At 41.8% G+C, this 23,752-nt stretch overlaps 2 protein-coding genes across 4 annotated transcripts in view; both read right to left on the reverse strand.

Annotated features, from left to right (window-relative positions):
* Positions 1–3,521: 3,521 nt before the first annotated feature.
* LOC310988233 (kazrin-A-like) lies at positions 3,522–7,398 on the reverse strand. Its single transcript, XM_083974752.1, has 6 exons — positions 7,218–7,398; positions 6,099–6,330; positions 5,867–5,968; positions 5,038–5,204; positions 4,690–4,831; positions 3,522–4,454 (listed from the first exon to the last, which is right to left on the reverse strand). Exons 1-6 carry the CDS (start codon positions 7,226–7,228, stop codon positions 4,296–4,298), a joined length of 813 nt encoding a protein of 270 aa, XP_083830878.1. The 5' UTR covers positions 7,229–7,398; the 3' UTR covers positions 3,522–4,295.
* kazna (kazrin, periplakin interacting protein a) overlaps positions 7,351–23,752 on the reverse strand; it is a 114,930-nt gene continuing 98,528 nt past the window's right edge. Inside the window, exons 4-11 of one of the 3 annotated variants that reach the window (XM_083974745.1) lie at positions 18,454–18,590; positions 17,359–17,529; positions 16,906–16,989; positions 15,584–15,773; positions 14,054–14,190; positions 13,565–13,688; positions 7,723–7,925; positions 7,351–7,580 (exon numbers count right to left, since the gene is read on the reverse strand). In XM_083974745.1, coding sequence (XP_083830871.1) covers positions 7,458–7,580; positions 7,723–7,925; positions 13,565–13,688; positions 14,054–14,190; positions 15,584–15,773; positions 16,906–16,989; positions 17,359–17,529; positions 18,454–18,590 — 1,169 coding nt within the window. In that variant the 3' untranslated portion in view covers positions 7,351–7,457. Of the gene's footprint in view, positions 7,581–7,722; positions 7,926–11,351; positions 13,689–14,053; positions 14,191–15,583; positions 15,774–16,905; positions 16,990–17,358; positions 17,530–18,453; positions 18,591–23,752 lie in introns of those variants that run through there. The other 2 variants (XM_083974746.1, XM_083974747.1) reach the window with 2 other exon arrangements.

Genomic DNA, 23,752 nt, shown 5'->3' on the forward strand with positions numbered 1-23,752 from the left:
GCTCAGCAGGCAGCACCACACTTCCAGTTTCATTAACCCTTTCACTCTCGACCGTGTGGACAGAGGGTGTGCAAGTAATGTGCCAGTAAATTCCCTTCAAAAGCTCCCAAAAGTGTCTCCATCTGGCACTTCTTGTTATACAATGAGAGATACTGTTCAATTACGAAATTCCCCATAACATAATCCCAAATGAAATGCTAAAAAACCTTGAGGCTCAGGTCATAGATCAACAGGTTGAGTGAGCGGAAGTGTAAAATTAGTCTCCAAGCAGAAAATAGGTCAACATGCTGTACTTGTATTTAAATGGAGCAGTTTTCTAATACATCAATCTAATACATTCACGCCACATTAGCTTGTACATGTTTTTTTCATAGGCCTATGTAACAATACAATACAATTCAAGTGTGCCTTTGAGCCATGATGTGACAAAGATACAATAGCTATGTACAATAGCAACACCCCCAGAAACTGTGGGTTTAATCAAAATTGTTTATTTTTGCTTAATTGTGCAAAGCTGCTCTCTGTAGGAAATCAAGATGTGCTTATATGCATGCTGTTTCAGTTGTCCTTCTTCCCCAATCCCCCAGTTAGGCCAAGCAGTTAACTCTGCATGCGAAGGTATCAGTGCGAAGGATTATGGATATGTGCACCTAATGTGATATTTCAGTTTGTCTACTTAATCTAATTTTAAACTTGGTCATTATGGGAATTTACTAAGGAAAAACTATTTTTAATATGACACAAATGAAGGGATGTGAATACTTTCCGAATGAACTGTTGAAGACACACACTAGGGAAGTAGTTGTGTTTACTGTTTCTGTTCTGTCTATAACTTTTTGGAAGAATCAGCTGGCACCCTTACAAGAAGACAATGCTCTGCATATCCATGCTGACACATGATGAAGTCATAGTTAGTGCGGCATTATAAGTATGGTTGTGAAATGAGGTATGTAACAAACTGAGTGAAAATCTTAGAGTGGAATATTTTGTTGTGAACTTTGTGCTACATTGCTACTACAAAGCCAGAATTAGCAACTGCTGGTTGCTTGCCAGTAGAGGAAGAAATATTACAAGTTCAGCAGAAATCTTAAATCCTTTAGCAATGCCAATGACAGCCGTTTCTCTCACTTCTTTTTCTTCTACTGAAGTTCGCATGCTAACCAGCCAGCCCTGGTCTCACTGGACCATTTTGTCACGTTCCAATATCGAGTCGGTGTAGGGTCCAGTCTGTCCTGATGAATTAAGAGGAAGTGCTGCTCAGAGGGCTGAGACTCCTGGAACGACTGGTCAGTAATAAACCATTAATAATATTTATGATGACATATGTTATGATGCATGCAGTGTTTGTACACCTGTGATTTTGACAACAATACAACCAGATTTGTTTGAATTGACACTCAAAACAAGTGCATATCAGTCACTCTCAGAGTTTTGATGTGTATAATTATATACTACGTATGTGATTTACACAGGGAATATACAGTAATAACTGTTATCAAATATAACTGAATGGCACTGACTCACACTCATTACTCACTACTTCTCCATGTAAATGAGAAGTCAGTCAGTTGGATATCATATGCGTCATATAGACTGAGCTTTTTATTTCCTCTTTGTAAATTTACCACCTACTCACAGTCACTCCTTTCAAGCTCTTTGGGCAGAACCCACCTCGAGGCCCGACCCTGCCAGCACTCACATGACACCCATGCTCTTTCATTATGCTTTTAGCACAGCCCGTAGGTCTTGTTTGTGCCTGCGTGTGCATGTCTTTTACATATTTACCTGTCAAATCACCAGCAGAAATGGGCTCTACCAGGATCCACTTCCTCTGTATCAGCCTGCTACAATGAGGACTCGATTATTTTCATTAATGACAAAACCAGTTCCAACACCCGCCATTGCTGTATTGTGCTCTAGACTCTGGGGAGATTTTTCTTCCTCCCAAGCTTTTGTGTTGTCCCACACACACACACACACACACACACACACACACACACACACACACACACACACACACACACACACACACACACACACACACACACACACACACAGGGAAAGATAGAGAAGCACAGTGAATAAGCCTTGATTACATCTAGTAGTCTGGATTGAACCCCTACCAGCCTGTTATCAAATTAGTGATATGTCGCCAGCTACAATGGAAAAATGTTGCAGTAGGCTACAGATACATTTGATTTACATGGCCGTATAGCCCTAAGTGTAGCAAATTAGCTTTGGCTATAAATATATACGCCGTATATATTTATAGCTGAAGCTAACTAAAGCCGTATATTATATGGCTTTAGTTTCAAATAATATTGTATGCTGCGCTTCCGTGCTTACAAATAAAACCATACATACTGTAACTCCTGATTTAGTTGTTGACAACTTACATGCTCAATCACGTCCACTGACATTTATCTATTGATTTTGGCTTTATGGCTGCTAGGTGAACATGTTATTACCGTTATCCCCTGAATGTTTCCTTAATAAGTAGTTGAGTTCATTTCCCAGGTGGAACGTCACTGAACACACCTTGTTTTATGATTCCCAACAGTGCAAAGGGGCAAGATATAATGAATTGCTTCTTTATTTTCACCACTGTGGGTGGATTCAGGTAGGTGAGAGCAGAGCACTTATAGGCACGGGGTAGCTGTCTCATTTGGTGCTGTGTCATACTTAGCTTGCCATAATCATTGAGTCATATAGTGTGTAAGAGTAGGAAGTTACACCATGTAGTGTTACATACAAGTCTATACAGACCATAGACTGTAAACAGACACTTCAGTAAACATGTCCAGCAGAGAATGGGGTGATAACTGGGGTTAGTCAACAGAACATGCTGAATGCTCCCTCAAATGTGGAGTCAATATCACAGCTTTTCTCACAACCTTTATGAAAAGCACTTTGAATTTCCTTGTTGCTCATACAAATAAACTTGTTTTGTCATGCTTATTATGGACCCCCCAGATGGCAGTGAAGGCACTGAACCGTGTATTTCCTCATGCAAATGTAATGAGAAAACTGTTTCACTCACATCTAATCATTATTATTCTGACGTTTTTGTCAATTCATCAACCATTTTCAATATTTCCTTTTCCCCTTATTCATTGATTTCATACATTACTAATTTTGATATTATTGTTCTTACAAACCAATAGGATTCTGAATGTATTTATGAAATGTGTGTTATGCTAGCATAATGAACATGTCCAATTCAGCTCTTGAGACCTCTTTAGCTGCTTGATGTGTCTTCCTCAAATAGCTAGTTCTTCTTGTCATTCGTAGCTGGACATGTAGCCTGTTGTGGTAAAACATAGATTTTAATTGATGGGTGTGATAAGGCTGAATTGTACAACATGTGCTACAAGAGGCTAAAAGGCTGCCTTCAGATGTATAGAGGGTGATAATTCATTTTTAATTTGTGAAGACATGGACAGGCTTTGTTGCATAATTTATATATTTTTTAAAATTTAAGTTATGCTAAAGATGGCAGCAGGGCAATCATATTTGAGATGTCATCTTTATTTCATTTAAAGTAACACTGTCATTTTAACATAATTGCATCCTTACACCTTTTAGCCTGCGGGCTATGGACGTACAAGTCTGCAGTCATCTTTTGTTAGCACTGTTTGAATAATAATCCACATTTACCACACAGTATAAAACATCAGAAGAGGGTGCTACATTTGTTTAGACACAACAGTGTAAGTGTGCAAGATGAAAAATCAATCAAACATTGTTTACTGTAGAATTTAAAATTCAGTTCAAGTCTTTTTTTCCCATTGTCCTCAGCTACAATGACAAGGCATCACAAACAGCAGAACTGAATGAAACAAGAACAATTTACACTGATGTTTAAGGTTTTTTTTTTTTTTTTCATTTTGTCTTCAAGTACCCTGTATTATACAGTTTTTTAAAAATCTCATTTCCCCCAGAGAAACAGTCTGTCAATATTAACTAGTCAAGAAAAAAAAAGAAATTACCCAGTCACATACTGGCTCACAAAGAACCATTTACACACAAACATAGAAAAATAATCATTTAGCTTGAGTCCTTCATCTCTTGATTCTGGGTTTGGGAAAAAACCCAAATATTTCCAACCCAAGAAGTTTTTCTTAATCAGGAAACGTGTAAAAAAAAAAAAAAAAAAAAAAAAGAATCCTTTCCCTTTCAAAAAGTGCAATCTGTCCCCTAAAGGCTCATCTTTAAAAAGAAAACCTCCCATGTTCAGGTGTATACGGAAAACAAATGTCCATGTAGATTCAGCTGTTGTCTGGTGTTTGCTGACCTCACACGTTAGTGACCTCGATGCTGGTGTAACCACGAATCGGACTTCCCTCGGCTCTTGGGGGAGTCTGGTCTCTGACCTCCCGAGGCAGAGAGCCGTAACTGCTGTGGCAACTCAAGTCCCGCCCGCTGCGGGCTTTAGGGCTGAACCCCGATGGAGGCTGGGAAAGATACACAAGTTCATTTTTACAACACATACTTAAGCAAAAAGCAAAACCTTTTCACTGTTTCCCCAATGCTGATGACAAGTGTTGTCCAATGTGATGTCTCTTCCCATTGAACAACCTCACAGTTCCATCCTACTACATTGTGTCCTATTCAGCCTGTTGCCATACAGGTTGCCTGATGTGCAGCATAATGAGAAAAACAATGTTTCATAGTTATTGCTATTCCAACCTTGACAGCCCTCCTTCTCAGCGAGCCTTCGTCATCAGTGTGCCGGCCTGAGGAGCTGGGTGGTCTGCCCAGCGAGTTCTGACGGAGCAGCGCTGGTGGTGTTCCCAGGCCCAAGCGCTCAGATTCCTGTTTGGCATCCGTCCTGTAGGGCGCATGGGAGGGATCAGGGTGCCGCAAATGTAATTTAAAAGACACTTGAATCACTTTGTACATTTACAGGCCATTTATGACCAGGGATCCTCCCTCTCCGCGGAAGGAGTGTTTAATCTAATCTATTAACACATAAACAGAAGCCTCAGTCAGTACAACTACTGTGGAGTGTCCACGTGTATCACTGTCTCCTCTCACCTGGCTGAACCAATCAGAGTTTTCATCTCTTCAACAAGGTGTCGGCGAACCATTTGCTTGTTGCTGGGGATCCCCAGTGCTGTTGCCATGGCATCAGTGTTGAACGTGGGGTCAAGTACCATGACGGCTCCATGGATTCCACTGTTAAGTAGACTTTCTGCAAACTCCTGACCAGGTGGATGGAGAACAGAGGCCAAACATGATTTCTTTCATTCATATCATCAGATCTAACATTCTCTGAGATAAAACTGCTGCTGCCATCAGAGTCTAAAGCAAAAGGCAGAGATATCAACAGTCTCTCAAAAATGACGACATGCTCCGAGACAAAGGACGTGTTGTCTGATTTGTGGATATCAGTATGAATTCAAGCTCCCTGAGGATATTAACAGGATGTCAGAGCACACAGTCCTATCTGAATATGGTGTTGCCTCACAAAGGAAACATGTTTTCCCATGCTAAGACAGAAGATAGTGTTGATGGAGGATATTCATACTGAATATTGCATCAGCATGGATGATGTAATCTGAAAGGCTTTGTAATCAACTAGCAGTAGCTTACAAGTACAATAACAAAAGGTTTCTATCACTGAGTGCTGAGTAAACACGTGAGCCTCCATTACTCCGGTATCACATGACAAGAGATCTATTAATACAATTTATTATCTTCGTTATAAATATTTAATCAAACTATGAGTACAGTATAGTGTATATTAAACTGGTTGTCAAGAGTTTTTTTTCCCAAAAGGCTTGCTTCTAGAGGTTAGGTCCGCTGATTAAGTCTTTAAATGTGTACAGTTTCTAGGGTGTATTTTATTTTTCTCTGTCCCCACCTTCAAGTCAATATCCCTGATCCATTTGACGACCCGATGAGAGGTCCATACCAGTGGATCCACGTTCTGGTGCTCACACTGTATCCGGCGAGCCTGCAGTGCCTGGAAACCATTTTAATAAACAATTTTTTTTTTACTCAACTAATGTTCTATTTTTACTAGCTGCCTCAGCATAGAAAACTATTTTCACTGCAGCTTTTTGTCTGCATATTTGATGCTGATCGACTCTTACCTCCTTGTCAAAATTGAGTAAGTGCAGCAGTTCGATGCCCAGCAGCAAGCTGACCTGGTGGAACTTTTTGTTGATGTTGAGGTGACGTTCAAGATCACGACGTGTGAGGGAGTTCAGCATCCGCCCATCTACTAAGTGAGTGTGAAAGGCCTGGGAGTACTGAGGCAAGCCCACGTCACTTAGCCAGGCCTTGGCCACCCAGTGGTGGTCCATGTCTGCAGCCTTGGACAGCCTGCAAGCAAACAGTTTGTAACAGTGTCACACCTAAACCTCCATCGCTAATTTCTCACTTAAACCGATACGTAAGATTGATCGTGATAACATTGGTGATCCACCAACGTCTCATCCAATACAAAGACGATGACATTTGTGCTTTTGATTGAATAGTCTTGACAGAATTTTAATGAGCTGGATGAGAAGTCCTGTAACACTGCACTATCTCTACTATCAGATCAAAATTTTATTTTGCACTATGCTAAAGTGATGGCTCTAAAGCAGGGAGGGGCAGGGGCTGTTAATGATGACCAGTTAATATTAATTACATAATTTATTTAGGCATAATAAACAAAAATGTTTGCTGATACTATTGTTCTAACCGTTATTTCACTCAAATTAAACACTTTTTTTTAGCTGTTTGCCCTGTCATTACTAATGTCAGAGAAAACGGGGGGGGGGTTTGGGTCTTACTTTGTGATTAGTAAATTTTTACATCCTATCACACTAATGTGAACATGGTAAACATTATACCTGCATGTAAGCATTGCAAGCTAACGGCTGCATAAAGCTGGTATGGCTACACAATACGATGATGGTGAAGTGAATGCTAAGTGAAGTGCTCAAAGCATTAATAAAATGAGTTAGTCAACAGAAACTCAATCAGCAGCAGTGGTGAGAATCTAATAATCATTTAAACACAAAATAATATTATACCAGCAGAGGTCAGTAGTGGATTTATTTATCATTTGTGATTTTGATGAACTAACCTCTGAACCCTTTAATTTTATTGTTCCTAATGGTAAAGAAACACTTGGGACAGATTACTTATTACTTATATTATATTACTTAATCAATGGTTTAACAATCACATTCACACATGGAAACATTTTCAGATGAACTGACCTGCATGACATTGATCTGTAAGAGGAAACTGAAACAGTAGTAGAGATAATAAGGCATTGATCACAACTCTATTTCTTCAAATTAATATCTATTCAGAGTCAGAATTTGACTTTGTAGATATATAAGATGATCTCACTATAATCTGTGACTGTTGTTTCTACATATGACCAACAGATGGCCCTCTTACTCTACCACATGATGTAGCCTACAGTGCCTACAAGAATCCTCTGTGCCCCTTCCTCACCCTCTACCGTTCTCAGCCTCTCTGTAATCCTCAATGGCCAGGCGCAGTTTCCGGCGATGCATTAAATTGGTGACACCTAAACCCAACTCCAGGTCTTCATCCGTTAGCCCCAGTAAGACCTGCAAAAAAAATGTCACAGTGGAGATTAAAGCAGCTGCAACTACACATCCACAGTGACCTATAAAACAAATGTCAGATTAGTGGAATTAAATATGACGACTCGGTAAGTCCACCTGCATCATGTCAGTGCCTTGATCCTACCTTGCCACTCTTGACGTTTTCTGAACAGGTGCGTATGTACATGGGCATTGCCATGACAACCTCTAGCCAGGCCTGCACAGTGCCCGCCCTCCACTGAGACATGGGTGTGGACCTGGCCAGCTCCACCTGCTGGAGGCGGTCCAGCTGGTCCTCCGACCCATCTGATAGGCTGAGGCGAGTGGGGCTGGACAGGCTATCTGAGTCTGGGTGGGTGGGGGGAGACATGTGGGTGATGCAGTTGAGGTTGTTGAGTGAGAGCAGAGGTGGAAGTGGGTATAGTGAGCGATGAAAAAGCAAAAATGTTAATTCAAACACACTGCAACAAATCAAACTCAGTTTAACATGAAATCAGCCCCCGTAGGGGGAAAGGAACTAGATGGTAAGTAATTTCATCAAAACAAACACGCTGCTCACAACATCCTAAGCTTTTGGCTGCATGACAACAAGCCAAGCGTGTGCCAGTGATGCAGTAAGCAAAGTTGCAGCTTTTATAAGCAAGCTTCTCACTTCAGAAGTCCATTAAAACGGCAGCTGTTGTAGCTGCTGGACTAAAGTGACTCATCTGTCTAAATTACCCTGCAGCAACGGCTCAGTGAAAACCAAAATCCTGTTATTAGGAAATTTATCTCGCCTTCAGACATATTATGATCATGTTATCTACTTCACATTGTTAATATTATTCTACCTTGAAACTGTTGAGAGCCCTTTAAATTCTCCTTAAATGATTGCCTACAATCTATCATTGCTTACCTGTTATGTTACTAGGTTGAGCCAAATATTTGCTGTCAATATTTCTCTCGCAGTTTCAGTGTCTTGGGGAATCAGGCCAAGAACATACTGGCAACAACACAGTTGGCTCTGGCTCACTGAGAGACATTCTCTGTCTTTACCAGTGGATGGCAACATAGCACCAGTTTAGCATCAACGGTGGGTCTAGTGTCGTGTGCTGCTTTTCGTATTGAACCTATTATCATTTTTCTGACTGCTCGTGACATAATGAAGACAGAAACTGGCTGGTATGGACATTCACACATCAAGCAGCAGCGCAGGCAACAGGACAGGGTTTTGTGTTTGACAAAAGAGCAACATATGTTCTGTATGTTGCTCAAATTTACCTGCCACCTGTCTCGTCTACACTTCCTGAAAGCCTCTGCATCAGTGGAAACGGTGGACTGCTCTCAGTGCAGCCCTCTGTGTCTCAACCACTGACTCTACGTGGTCTAAAAGTGGAAGGACTCCTGGGGAGCTAATGAGCCCTGGATAAAAGCGTCCACCTGAGAGCTCAGTCATAAAGGACGGGCCACAGACTCTTTGTCCTTCTTGCTGCCTCTATCCAAACCATCTATTTAACCTCAACTGTTACTTCAGTGCAAATGTATAGATGTGAGATTGAATGAAGCTCTTTTACTCTGAAACGTTGCCTGAAGCATCCAATCTTAAATCACACACACATGCACACACACAAATCAACAGGTCCTTTCTTTGTGGTGCTTTCTCTTACTGTGTTGCACTCTCACTGTACCACTCTGTTTACTTAAAAATAAATTCACAATTGACTGATTGTGAGTCTGAATAAACAGATTTTATTAGACTCGACTTCAGGGTAGATGCTTTATATGCCTTTCTTAGAGCGACTCATAAATTAAACATAGATTTCTAAGAGCCCCACTGAGAGTGATTCATTTTGAATAACTCTGGTCTTTGGCCAGAAATGCACTCTTAGATACTCTCCAGGTACAAGGTCTTTTTTTTTCATCCCAGAGAGTCCAAACAAACACTTGCCACATTAACAACAGCAAAATTGACTGTCTGACATCCAGTTGAAAGCCAAACTGCTGGAGCGACAGAGCCAGCGAGTCAGAAGAAGTTCAGCTAGCTGAGGTTGTATTACTGTGAAGAGTTCTTGTCCTTTGTCAAAGGCCACAAATGTTCAGTGTGTAGGGTGAACACTTGGACTCTGTCCCTTTGTATGGACAGAGTAGCTGTATGTACACGTCACATGAGGAGCATGAGACTGTTGTGTTAACAATCAGTCTTTGAAGATACACTTCAATAGTTGTCATGATGGAGCTTATTGCAAAAGTACGATGTGATATCACACTTCAGATGGGAAATGAAGGAGGAGTAGGTACTGTAGTGTTGTGCACTAAGATGATACATTTGTATATATTTGACATTTTCTGCAATAAAAGTATTTTGAAACTTAATGGATCCAGATGAACAAATGTTCCATTGACATAGATGGCTAACCAGTGCTCAGGTATCTTATCTAGTACAGTGACTGACTAATGAGAGTAAAGTGACTTAAACGTAGAAGTTTGAGATGCTGAGAAATAATCTTTTACTTTCTTGCTGAGTTAGAGTCTCACTTGACTGTATGCTAAATATGAAGCTACATCCAGTCTCTTCTGGCTTGTAAAGCTACACTACGCTGTATTTGCTCTTTAACTACTACACTGGAGTTGAGTCATTTGAGGAGTCTATCTGTGGACGTTACTGAACTAATGTTGTTTACCTACTTCATAGAAAGTTAGACCTATAGACTTGAGTCCAGCAGGATGTAAATAAACAGCAAAAAGAAAAAAAAATGGGTTAGGGTTAAAAAAAAAAACTAAAAAAACATGACATATTGTAACACTCAACTGGTATTGGACCGTTTCCTTAAGAATTAAATTGAACTTGAAGAAGTGCTTTGTTCCAAGGTCAGTTTGTGATTTTCAAGGCATCTGCAAACACAGTTTGCAACCCAGCACAACTCATTTTTAAAGCAATAGGAACTGATGTACCTCGAGTCTGATTGATTACTTCTTGGGTCACTTCACTGTGTTGAGAGTCCGGTGCAGGTCAGACAAGACGGGGTCAGTGTTAGAGGTCAGGGGTCAAATCAAAGCAGAACATTATCGACACCATGTGCTGACACATATGAGTTCTGCTCCAACGTTCTGGCACGACTTCCTTTCCCTTCTCCTCTGTTTGAATATCTCTATTGATTTCAATATAATACAAGGGAGAAATGCTCTCAGTTTGAATGATGGGTTGAACTTGGGAAAAAGAGGAAAGGAGGCCATTTGGAGGCTTCTGGGATGCAGTCCTCTCACAGATGGACTTTCAGCACTGAGGGAAGCTAACGCATATGTTAAAAATGGCAGCCCCCCCAGCATAAAGGGACGAATCAGGATTAGAGCCATACCACAATGAATGAACACATACGGACACAAACATTAACACAGGGAAAGAGAGGACAGATTTAACGTTATTTATTTTATTTTAAAATAATCTTTTTTTTTCCTCATTTAGTTCTTTTTGAGCGTAATTTTGTTGCCATGCCTTTAAAAGTTTGCTACTAGCCATTTCTAAACATCTCAGGACCTCATAATAGAAGTCCCCCAATGAGGCCTACATCTTTGACTTTAAATAAAACTCTGTAATAATAATATTAATTTCATTTCTGTAATGTTATCTCATTTACAAAAAGGAAAATATTTGTGAAAAAAACAAAAAAACAAAAAAACAAGCGACCATGGCTCAAAACATAAAATGATACAATGTTTTTCATTGATATGTTTTGTCCCCAGAGGATCATAGAGGTGGGTTACATGAAAAATAAAAATAGCCTAGATTTCCATACATGTCATTGAAGGTTTAATGAGATAAAGTAGTTGAGCTGTTGTTCTTATACATACAATTTAATACATGATGACTTATCTGTGAATTACCTTAGTGATTCACCTCTAAATCCAATATCTGCGAGCCCAGGTGTAGAGCAAGTTAAGGGTTAAATGATAATCCCCTCACTGCTTACAGGGGCGTCTCTCTTTGACAAGCATTGTGGTTGAACACAGCTCCACTGTAATCTGTGACTTTATAGTGTTTCAGGTGAGACTGACAAATACCCAGCGTTAGTTTAATATCAGGGAGAGAAAAGATTTCCTGGGGTGGCAGTGCAGACTCCGGCTCAATCCAATGAAAAGATGAAAATAATCCAATGTCTGTAGCCATTCTTTTGCTTGAAGAAATGCTATTAACCTTTGGCACCGAGTTAATTGCTTTTTGCAGCAATTGCCTGAACTCTGCATTGGGATTTTTTTTCTTTGGGTGGGGGGGGGTTGAGTTCAGGGATCATGGGGGAAGGTATGCATTTGCTTCAGTTAGATTAGCCTGCTTAAACCTGATTTTTACCTTCACAATTGGCACTCATTATTGTCATAGTAGTTCACTGCATGTCTGCTCCATGCTCAGGCCTCTAGATCCAATCTTTGCCCATCTGTTAAATGACCTACTTTCTGATGTTTGAAAAAAAGCCTTAAAAATCAGTCTATTATCTGCTGCCTTTGTGTAATTAATGTTTATGCTATAACTTATTTTAACAAAATAGCTTTCAGTTTTTTTGACTAACTAATTCTGCTCCCAACAGCTTTTTTTCTTTTTGTATTAACAAAACGGCAACTGCAAACTACTGTAAGATCCTACACAGTAGAAATGGTAAAACAGCCTCATGAATAAGTACAATTATTTTAACATTCAAAGTGTAGTGCTGGGTTTCTTTGTGACTGCCGACTTTGTTGACCTTCACTATTTCAAATGTAATTTTGCATGAAAAGTCTTGTAGGTGCAGATGAAAACATTCTAGGTTTAGTTGGGATGTTGAGCTCTTGAACGTTAATCTGAGCACTTTCTGACTGGCAGAGCATCAAAGCTTGCAAAGCTAATCACTTCATTTAAAGTGGAGGAAAATCATGAATGAACATCATGATATAAGTAACTGACCTCTCTTTTTTTGTCAAACAGACATTTTATCATCTTCTCAACAACATACTCAGAGAAAGACGGTTGTGTTTAGTAGGGTTTTGTCCAACATGCATTTGGGGGATTGGGACTATGTGCATGCATGTCACACATGTGCCTCGGTCATGTACCTTCTATCATAACAGATAGAAAACACATTTCTTACATTTCCTGTTTGGCGTCATGTTGCTGTGGAACAAACTGTTCTGCATAGAAAGTTCATTCCTCGCTTAGCAACGTCTTTGAAGTGTCATTTGAGAAAACATCAAGAAGTGCCTGTGCACAGTTTTCTTGGCGGCTGTAGGGATGTGCCATATGACCGAATTGGAGGTGGATTTGAGGAGTCTGCATGTTGCCTACAGGAAACTGTTCTCATCATGGCAGTGTGGAAGGAGGGGGATGGACCAAGCAGGACAATAAACAGGGAGGAGTTTAAGTTAAAAGGTAGTGAGAGGAGGGGAGTACATGTCAAAAATAACAAAAGGCATTCAGGACAAGGAGACATTTACACGCACAAAGTGCACATCAACTGTTGTTATTTACAAGTACAGCAGTCCTTCAAGTTTCCAGTTGAGTGAAAACAAAAAGTCAAAATGTAAAGAACAATTAAAAGATCCAATTACACAGGCATTTTGGAGGGCAGATACAATAGAACACATCCACGTGGTCGCTGTGTCACACTGTTCACTCTATTTACAGGACTGTACATACATACAGGTGCAATTTGCTCGTTAAGGTTTTTCACTTCAGCGAAGCAAGACGCGCCTCCGGCTTCTGACATGGCCTCTGACCATGGACGACACACACATGCACACACACACAGGTGCACACACTCTCACACACATGCGCACTTCAGTATGCATGTATGTGAGGCTGCACGGACACAAACAAACACCCGTGCTCTCTCTCTCTCTCTCTTTCTCTCTCTCACACACATGTACATACACACATCAACAACAATTCTGTCCTCTGATAATTGCCATAATGACTCTCCGGGTGGTTCATGTGCTTTACCAGTCTGCATCTTCCTCTATGTAATAATCAGGTGTTGAAGTACCATCAAACAAACCAGGGTCGAGGGACTTGCGCTGCTTTCCTCGGGCGAAGACACGCGACAGAGAGCCCAGCCCCATCTTCTCTTTCTTCTTCTTACGCTTCGCCTCCTCCAGATCTTCTAGGGACTGGAAGGTAGAAAGAGATAGAGAGAGAGGGCAGAGAAGAGGATGAAGAGATGGGAAGACGAACAGAGATGCAAGAGTGGAGAAGTCAGTGAAGGAGCACAGAGTGGGCGATAAAGACTGGGAAAGATAAAGATCACAACACAAAGGGGAAGTGATGCTTGACATGCTGCCAGGCATGCACTTATTCATCAACCACGACTGGTCTTCACAGAGTGAGTGCACGACAGATGTGTGTGTGTGGAGCAAACACAAATTCAGCCAGAACGATGGTGGAGAGAAACGACAGCGGCCAGGCAGCAGGACGTTGGGCAGTTCCCACAACGGAGGTGATTACTTGGAAGGGTGTAGTGGTGGGCAGCTCTTACATTGCAGAGGGAGTGAGTCCGATGGCGTGGTGAGTTGATGTCGCTGGGCGTGGACGACCGGTCTCCCTCTACCGCCGAGGCGTCGGAGATGATGGAGGGCTGGCGCGAGTGGCACGGGCTCACCCGCACGGCAGCCACTAAAACGGGACGAGAAGGAAAAGAGAACATGCTTGTTTTCTTTGGGGTGTGTTTGGGCACCAGAAGTAGTGAACAGGGAAAATGTGTTTCCTCTCAGGAACACCACAACACCCTTAAATAAAAAATAAAATTTAAAAAGTCCCTAAGCAAAAGCCAGGAATTATTTGCAATCATCTGCAGTTGCTAAGCAACAGTGAAAACAGCTTCACAGTAGAACGAATGTGTGTGTATGTGTGTACCAGTGAGACTGATACATACAGTTCGACCAATTGCATAGCAATTTGGGGGTTCGTGACTGTTCACACGTTTTCCCAGGACTTTTTTCTTTTTGTCTTTGTGTGAGTCTTCCTCCAGATGCCACCAATTAGTGAGCCGCCTGTTTGAACCCGTGGAGGACTCAGATGAACTTCTCCTCTGGTGGCTGCGGGGCTAATTTGTCTAGAACTTGGGAGGTGTCATTAGTCTGACTCTTGCTCTTTAGAATGACCATGTCTAGTTTTATTTTTCTGGACTAACCTCTCATCTGTGTTTGGATTAGCGAGAAACACAAATCTATAAAGCCTGTAGACTGCTGTTGTTTTATAATGACAATAATATATTTAATAGTGTTGCTGAGGCTCTTGTTAAGTGTATAATATTGGATCTTTGCGTATTGCTGACTTGTTCCACCTTGCATGTGTGCAGACATCTGCAGCTGAACTGCTTCAAAGCCACTGAATTTCACTTGAAATTTAGAAACATCACCTCCTTCATATGAGGGGGGAACATGAACCATGGCTCCTACAGTGCTGCCTATACAGTGCCGCTGCTCCTCCATTGTGTGTGTTGTATTTATGTACAGGCCGGTTACATGGGAAACCTACAGTGGTTGGTGTCATGAAGGGCCTAAATAGTCAGGCCAAAACGTCAAGTGAAAAAAATCTGTAAAATGAAGATAACAAATACGAGAAAGAAAAACTTTCCCTCTGAGACCGGCTCAAGTTATAAGTCACTGCAGCAGAGCCGACAAAATGTATCACTTCCACTTACTTCTCTCCTTTTGTCAAAACCTACTCAAACAGAAAGAAACAGAGCGGACAGCTGATCCTCAGCTGCCACCACTCTCAAATCCAGAGCAAACATGTGTGTGCGGCAAAGACGAACGGAAGCTGTAAAGCCAAAAATACGTTCACCGTAACTGCTACACAAAGCGCATGAAATGTCACAACGGCCAGAGCATCATCGGTGGCCAGTCGTGTGGTCAAACTGAGCAGATGGCGCGAGTGAATGTGCGTGAAGCAGCTTGACACGAGCATGCAGAGGGTAAATGATGGAGAAGTCACCGCGTGTGAGTCAGTTCATGTACAGGATGGAGGCTGTTGACGGCACGTGTGCTCATGTCGTCTGTCTTACCTTGTCTGTCAGTGGGATGCCCCGTGTGGACGTAGAGGGTCTGCTGACTCTGTCTGATGGCAGCAGTCAGGGGAAGGTCAGCCTGCATCACCCACTCCTGGTTGTTGCCGTTGACGACCGTCTCCGTGGGCATGGCCAGAGAGTGACGCTTGGGCACGTCCTTGGTCAGAGTGGCTAGTGACTGTTTGGCCTTAAGAAGGTAGAGAGACAGCCGCAGTTAGAGAGAGAGAAACAACAAACCTGGGGAGATATCCTATCCTATCTTTTTTTTTTTTTTTTTTTACACTTTCTGATTTGTGTTGGTGTTTGTGTCACTATTGTTTTTATTTACAGTAAGCATATGCTATCTGTGTGTGCACATGTGCATGCTAAGTAACGTATCCTCCTGAATCCTTCTAAACATGCAGATGTGTGGATGTGTGACTGCTCCCCTGGGCTCCTCATGTGGCTGTTGTCTCATGAAAAATGCAGCTGTATTCATGTTCCTCTTTTCTTGTGTGAAATCTCTCGCTACAGCTCCTCAGAGCGCTGAGAGAGAAAGGAAAAAAAGAAATGGACAGAATATCTGGAGGAGGTGTTTGCTGTTTTCATCCTTGCAAAGGTGGAAGTTACGGGTTGGTGGTGTGTAAAAAATGGAGAGACTGGAAATAATCAAGCTTTTCTATAAGTTTAATGAATACATTTGCTCTGCGGAGCCTTGTCACAAAGCACAATTCACTGCCTTTTAGCGGCAGCAACAATGAGCTCCTGGAGCCTTGAGAGATGTGTTTGTGTGTGTGTCCTTTGTGTCTATCAGAAGATTTATTTTCTTTGTGTGAATGTTTTTTTGGTTAGCCCTGACACGTCGGTGCTTTACAGATGCTTGAAATCTTGTTATTCTGCGACTTATATCTTCATGCCAAGCCACGGCAGGCTGCGGATCAACACCGGCACAATCAGCGTCATTGCAATCAACTCTACCTGGTCAAATGATTATCAATCACAGCCTTTGACATGCAAAACAGTATTAACATCACAAACCTTTGCAGTGATCATTAGTTGTCAGAATAATGACATTTTGTTTTATTTTTTAACCCCAAGCATTACTTTTTCTCAATTAGAGCTAAAACACATTCAGATCAATCACAGCAGGAGTCTGTGGGATCACCAATGTTATTAGGATCACAGGTGAGGGACTCCGAGGGTTAGTCAGTCACGTGCAGCTGAGGAGGGGGCTTTCCAAGACGACAATTAGGTCACAAATAGGAGAGATTTCCAAGGAGTGGGAGGGTGAAGAAAGGGCAAATTTTTAAAGTTGGGGTGGGGTGGTGGGCCCGTCTTACCGCCATGACCCTAGACGAGTAGTCCCTGTCCGCAAGCCGCTCAAACACCCGGAACTCCATTCTCTGATTGACACAGTTACTCATCTGGGGGGTAGTTGGAGACATGAGGGATGGCTAAACTGTATATTCAAAAGCTTCCTGTGGTTGATTATATGCAATATACCCAAACAGTGCATCATAATAATAGACACGTGTAGCACATACCCATGAAATACTAGTGAATATGTGCTTTCTCATTTGTCACATTAAGTGTTTGCTGTAAATATCTCATTCTGATATGTGATAGCTGTACTCTTCTGTTCAGTATGCATTTAATATCCCTCTATCTACAGTATCTCACTGCCCTGTGCTTTTATGGGCAACTGTATTTCAAAGGAATATCAAACAATCCTACAGAAAGAGATAAAAGATTTTTAAAGCATGTCAGAGGTGCTGGCTGTCTCTTTGTCTCACCATGGCCAGTTCGGCTTCCAGCTCCTTGATGCGGTTCTCCTTGAGGTCGAGCTGAGAGCGCAGCATCCCCGTGTGCTCCGTGGCTTCCTTGGTCTGCCGCCGCAGGTCCCACTTCTCTCTCTCCAACAGGTCCTTCTCCTTGGCCAGCGCCTTCACCGCATCCTCGCTCTCCTAGTAGACACACGCATCCTGATGGCTCGGCTCACACATCAAGCATGATTGAAGAATAAACAGGAAATTCAAACTTTAAAGCTAAACCCTGCCTGATCAGAGGGGGCCTTGCTGGCCTGGTCACTGTGGGACATATGACACCCAAGGGGGGTTGAATCAACAAAACCTTGTCTCGTCTCCCTCTGGCAGAGAGTTCTGGCTCCTCTCTTCTCACCTCGGCCCTCAGAGGGAGGCTACGAGGCCCTCGGCTCCTGCAGGCCTGCTCACAGCAGTGACTTACTGAGTGGACCAAGTTTACTACAGAATCATTGGCCACATCACTTGTGGATTTTGCAGCAACAGGAGCCACAACAGAGTTAGCATGAACAGCTAACACGACTCACTGGACATTAGAGGAAAACTGGAACTGAAACCTCTCCTTGGGTACAAGCCAACCTAGCACAGTATGGAACAGCACAGCACAGCATGGCTAAGCAACTGAGCTGTTGTCAAATTAATAGTAATAACGTGAGGCTATTGTCTATGCTTAGTGTCCCGGAGGAATTTTAATCTATCTTAATGCCATTATTAAATGTTTATAAAATATTTTATAAATTCATGATGAGCCAATACATTGATAAACAACACAAAGATGCTCTACAATAACCTAACAACATACACCTGAACATATTGTCATCATCTTTAACCATGATGATCAATGATACTAAGGTGAGATGAATAACTCTGCTATACTGTAGCAGTGATAACGTAAACAATCTCACAGTCAAATGACCATACAATATGCAAAATCTAGTATGCAAAGTATTTTACAGCACATTCACATACATGTATGCAAAGAGTGGAACAACTTCATCGTCTAGTGTACCAGTACACCAGTGGCTCTAGTCTGTACATGTGTGCACCGTCAGAACATGGCCTCCATACTTTTCTGTGCTGCTCATAGTTGCGTATGAAGTCACGGAGCTGCTCCTCCCGGCTCTCCAGTGTGGCATAAAGCTGCTGCATCTGGTTCACCAGGTCTGCTTTCTCTGCCTTCAGACGCTTACGGTCCGACTTCATGGCTGCAAAACAGGACGAGACAGAGAGAAAGAGAAAGAGAAACAGACTGTTTAGAGATCAGCAACATTTGACTGCGTGTTAAAATGTCCGTGTCGGTTGTGTCCGTGTATGTTCGTGAAATTCATTCATTTACACATAAAGGAGAAGCTAAAGATGGTGTAAAAGAATCTGGTTGTTGGAGGGTTAAATTCTTAAAATTGCCACAAAAAAATAGCACCTGAACAGATTTGTTTATCTTAATTGAGCAACAGAAATCACGTTGTGTATGTCTCTGTTGCCTCCCCGGGTTTCCAAGGAGTGATTTTAGCGAGTGAAATTAAGTTTGACATTTGCAAGGTTTTTCTCAAAATGGCAGTATTGGCAGTGTTTGTTTGTTTTGTCAAACCAGCAGCGCATACAGACATGTTATCTGCAGAAATGTAAATACAAATGAACAGATAAAGGGACAGATACAGATCTTGTATTGTATTGATAGATGTGTGACCGTGTATTGTATTGCATATGCTCACATGTTTTAAGCTAATTCGTCTACAAACAATAAGTTACTGTATTTGTGGAGAATCTCTACTAACTCACTGAGTCAAACAGACAAACACGGAGTTATGTTAAAATTCATTTAATGAAGTCTGAATCAGAATATGCACAAACGTGGCAGTATGTGTTGTCCTCAAGTCCACGTTGTAGCAGTGTCTTCATGCATAATAATAAGTAAGTTATTAAGCACTTTCAGATAAGAGGCGTTTTGAGTAAAAACATTTAATACACCTGCTGTTACTGGTCTAATGTGGCGTGACTGTGTGTTGATAAAAAAAACGTGAATCACGCATGAACCCTCCTGTCAATCTCCTCCATGCTGCCGGCTTCGTTAGAGGCTGGGTTTCTCTTTTCATCTATCTCTCTGCCACACACTCTCTCTAATCCTCTGGCACTTCACCCACGCATCATGATAAAGAATATGGTTCAGTGTGGTTATTCAGAGAAGCTCTAATTTTCTCAAAGACAACATCCCCCTTTTTCTCTCCTCTGCATCTGCCTCTTCTCTTGCTTTCGCTTGATCTTCTCTCCCTCCTCGTGCGAGGCCGTTTTCCAGACATCTGCTTAAAGCTGACTTTCCCTCCAGCTATATCACACTGACAATATATTTTATTTACATTTTGTGCATCCACCTTTGTCTGTCTCACTTTGACATCTTTTTCCTTTCAGCCGAGCAGCTCTTGACAGTTGGATGTTTCCTAACGTCACACAGCTTCTTTTCTCTTGATGCTTGTTATATATTCACCTTTCCTTCTCCTCTCTCTCTTTTACCCCTCTGAGCCAGCTTCCTGTCATTAATTAACTTATATCACAGCCTGGTTAATTGCGTGACATTCACAACTTGTGTCTGGGGAGTGTGCTCGGGCGAGCACACTTGTACAAGGACAGATTCCCGCTCTCATTTCCCCTCACTTCATTCCTCTCCTGTCACCATTTCATATCTCTCTCTTTCACCCGCTCTTTCCGCGATGGAATCCCCAAGCCAAAGGGATTAGCGGGGCCAAACTAGCCAACGAAGGAAGACAAGAAACATCCCTTATTGGCCAACAGAAACAGGAAACCTCCCAGCACCTGCCTCAGGAAGTGAAATCAAAGCCGTCTTTGAGATGAGCCAAAAACGCTGCTGCTGCCTCACATCCTGCACCTGTGAGCGCTGGCAACACTGACCCTCCTGGTGTAGGATACAAGAAAGCACTCACTGTGTCTCTGTGAAAGGAACCATTTTACTGAGGACAGCCATGTTTTCACTGTTACTTACCATCTCAAAAACCTATGTATGGGGACACTTTTAATAAAGAATAGTCCCGGGGCTTATTGCATTTACATCACACCAATCTACGTTCACTGGGTGAGATGGGGAAGCGCTAGCATGTCTCTCCCTCTCTGCTGTCAGCCATATTAATGACTAACATGCTCTGGCTCAGTCCGAGCCTCCATGAATTATTACCAGATGAAACAAGAGGGAACCACCTGGGAACCATACCGAGCTGAGGCTAATGGTGCAGGAGGAGGGCACGGAGAGGAAGCTGTTGGAGAGGATTCAGTATAATAGTGGTTTCATGAAGGAATGAGCTACCCTCTTTCTTACCATTCATTCAATTAATTAATATATTTGGTGTTTTTTGAAGACTCTTTTTTTTTTTTTTAATTAGTGAATATCCAGCATGTGTAAACAGTGGCTGTCTTTGTATGAGCCTACATGCAAGTTTCGGATACTAAAACCTACCCCCACCCGTGTATGCAGGGGAAGAGCAGATTGGGACTCTTGCAAAACAAACCCTATCAAGAAAATCCAAGCCACTTGTTCCCACAGCCCAGTGGTAAAAAACAAAAACACCTGCCTGTGCAACCCTCTCATGACACACACACACTCGAAAATCTGCATAAGTGGTTTCGAGCTCACTACACAAAGCCTCTTCTGCTACCGAAGCCCTTGTGCTTTGAAAGTAGTGTAATGTGAACATCTACTACTGTAGTGTGCTAAAAGCCTTTGTCTGCTGGGCTCTTACACAACGCTTTACTACTATTGAGCTAAGATTGCCTGTAATGAGTGGGCCAGCTCATTAGATAGTAAACAGCAACACTGGACTCCTCAGGGATTATCCCACTGGCCTCAGTAGTAAAAGTGAGTAAAAGTAATAGCTTTGCATTTTGGGAATAGACTATTTATATAGGCATAGAGAGAGGAACTAAATATACAGTATGCTGCACATATGGATAAACAATTATTGTATGGTGGTCAGGATGACAGTGGGAGGGTGGCGCAGAAAAACTATGATTGTGTTTGCAGCATGCCGAGTGTGTATGGACGGCAGAGAAGTGGATTATTCTGCAGGAGGGAACATTTCTTTCATGTTTTGATGCTTTTTTTCCCGCTGTGAAAATATGTCGCCACATGAATCCCTTTTGTTGTTGACGTGACTTCGAGCTGACCACAGCTGCTGTTGTTGTTTGTAGTGAGGCACACTGCAACTTTTCTTTTTTCTTTTTTAGAGTTACCTATAAAGCCTCCAGGGGATCACTGTTCGATTCTCAAAGGATGAAAAAAAAACCCTCCAACCTGTAGGGACATATATGAACCCACAGGAGTGTCTCCTGAAATAGCATCCCAATCGTGGTAGAAAAACAGGACCATTGTTGTCATGGTTACGGTGGAAAAACACATGGTTAAGCTTTTGGAGCGGTCAGAGTTTGGTTAGGATTAGGCTCAAACAAATAAGTGGTCAGGTTTAGGGGGGAAATCCTCCTCTGCTCATGTTACAATTACCACTGATGCTACAGCAATAAAATATATTTATGGGTTGTAATAAGCTTCCTCCAAAGGATTTGTCACACTAGCACTTTGAAACTCTTCATAAATAGGCTATATTATAAGGCAGGCATGGGCAACTAGTTCCACAAAGGGCAGGTATGGCTGCAGGTTTTTGTTGACCAATCAACTGTCTGAAGACTTTCTTGTGTGTATAAACTGTATTCTCCTTCCCTTCTGTCCCAGGTTGTTTTGTCCCTTGAGTCAGCGTTCTAGTATTGTTATTTCATTGAATGATTCCCCCCGTGTGACTGTATTTGGTTTCTCTTGACTCCTGAGTTTTGTCTGCTAGATTATTGTGTCTGATTGAATTGACTTCCTGGATTTGGCCCTGCCTTCAATAAACAACTCTGAGTAAGCCTGAGCCCCCGATTCTATCATTGTGTCCACCTGGTCCGTATATGATAGATGTGTGAACACCACCTCAGATCTTTGAGGAATTGACGTCCACATTGTTATATATGTATTTCCAACAAATGTAATGTATTATGTTTGGTCTGCTGTTCAAGCAAGTTGTCTTCACTTTCATCAACAGAAAACAGGATCACAAAAGCTAGACCCACTTACCAACACTGCTCAGAAAAGTATGTTCTTCACGTTAATGAACGAACCCACTTCACACTGACGCTACTCCACATAACTTCAGTCCTAAAAAGAAGTGACCATTTTTTTAGACGGCTCTTAACATAATTATATGGGGAGAGAACAAAAGAGACATCAGTTCATCGGAGGGAGTCCATTGTTCATAGTTTGGGGTTTTAAATCTGCCAGCAGAATAATGAAGTAGGAGCCTCTGAGCTGCTCACCTCCTCTGTAAAACAAACTATGCATTGGTGCGGTTTGATAGTCTGACTGTGGAGCAGCTAATGTTTCTCCCGTATCAGGCTTCTTTGTAGTCAGGGTGATATTCAGACATTTTAATGAGAGTTAATCAATGTTTAACCTGATCCACCAACCTTAGCGATGACATTTGACACTTGTTATAGATCTTTGTTCAGCCTATCCATAAACATTGCTCGCTAATAAGTGATGTGAAGAGCCGTGTGTGCGAATGAGTGTGTGTACAAGCTATTGAAACAGTGCAATTGACATCAGGGAATCGAGGGGAGAACCATACTCGGATTCCATAACAGTGCTCATTACTTGACTCTCTATCCTTACTAGAGAGGCCCTAGACCTCCGCTAAGGTCAGCTCCCCATTGCTCCTCTACGTTTGATGCAAATCAGCTCAGTACTTTTTGTGTAATCCTGCTGACAAATGTACAGACACTGATACATAACCTCCTCTGCTGAGGTAATTACAGGCTGCTGTAATTCATTGAAAGGCTGAGCCTAATCGTTCAGGTGCACATATCATAACAGTACTGTAATAGGTAAATGCAGAACAAACAGCAGAACTGCAACACAGCTTCTGGTACAATGGTACTTGTACAATGTCTCTGTGATTACTGAAGTCCCTTTGATTATCAGTAGGGGTCACTGTGATCCAAACACACATCCTTATTTGAGATCATCAAATTAGAGTAGACTGAGGTTCATAATGAATATACAAATCTGCCGTCATTACCTTAATGATGAGGGTCCTGTCAGAAATCAGGATATAAATCACAAAAGATTTACAAAAACACACACCAGCCTGTACTATTTTCTCAGGTTTACAGAATTCAATTTGAGTCTTTAAAAAAAAAAACTAATTTGCTTAAAGATAAAAGAGAAACTACTGCAATTACCTAAATCTTATCAGGTTAAGTAGTCTGATGCAATTTAACAGCCCTGTATTTGTGTGTCTCGGTGTGTATTGGTGTTTAAACACCTAGTGAA

The sequence above is a fragment of the Trachurus trachurus genome (assembly GCF_905171665.1).
Source record: "Trachurus trachurus genome assembly, chromosome: 7".
In the NCBI taxonomy this organism is placed as follows: domain Eukaryota; kingdom Metazoa; phylum Chordata; class Actinopteri; order Carangiformes; family Carangidae; genus Trachurus; species Trachurus trachurus.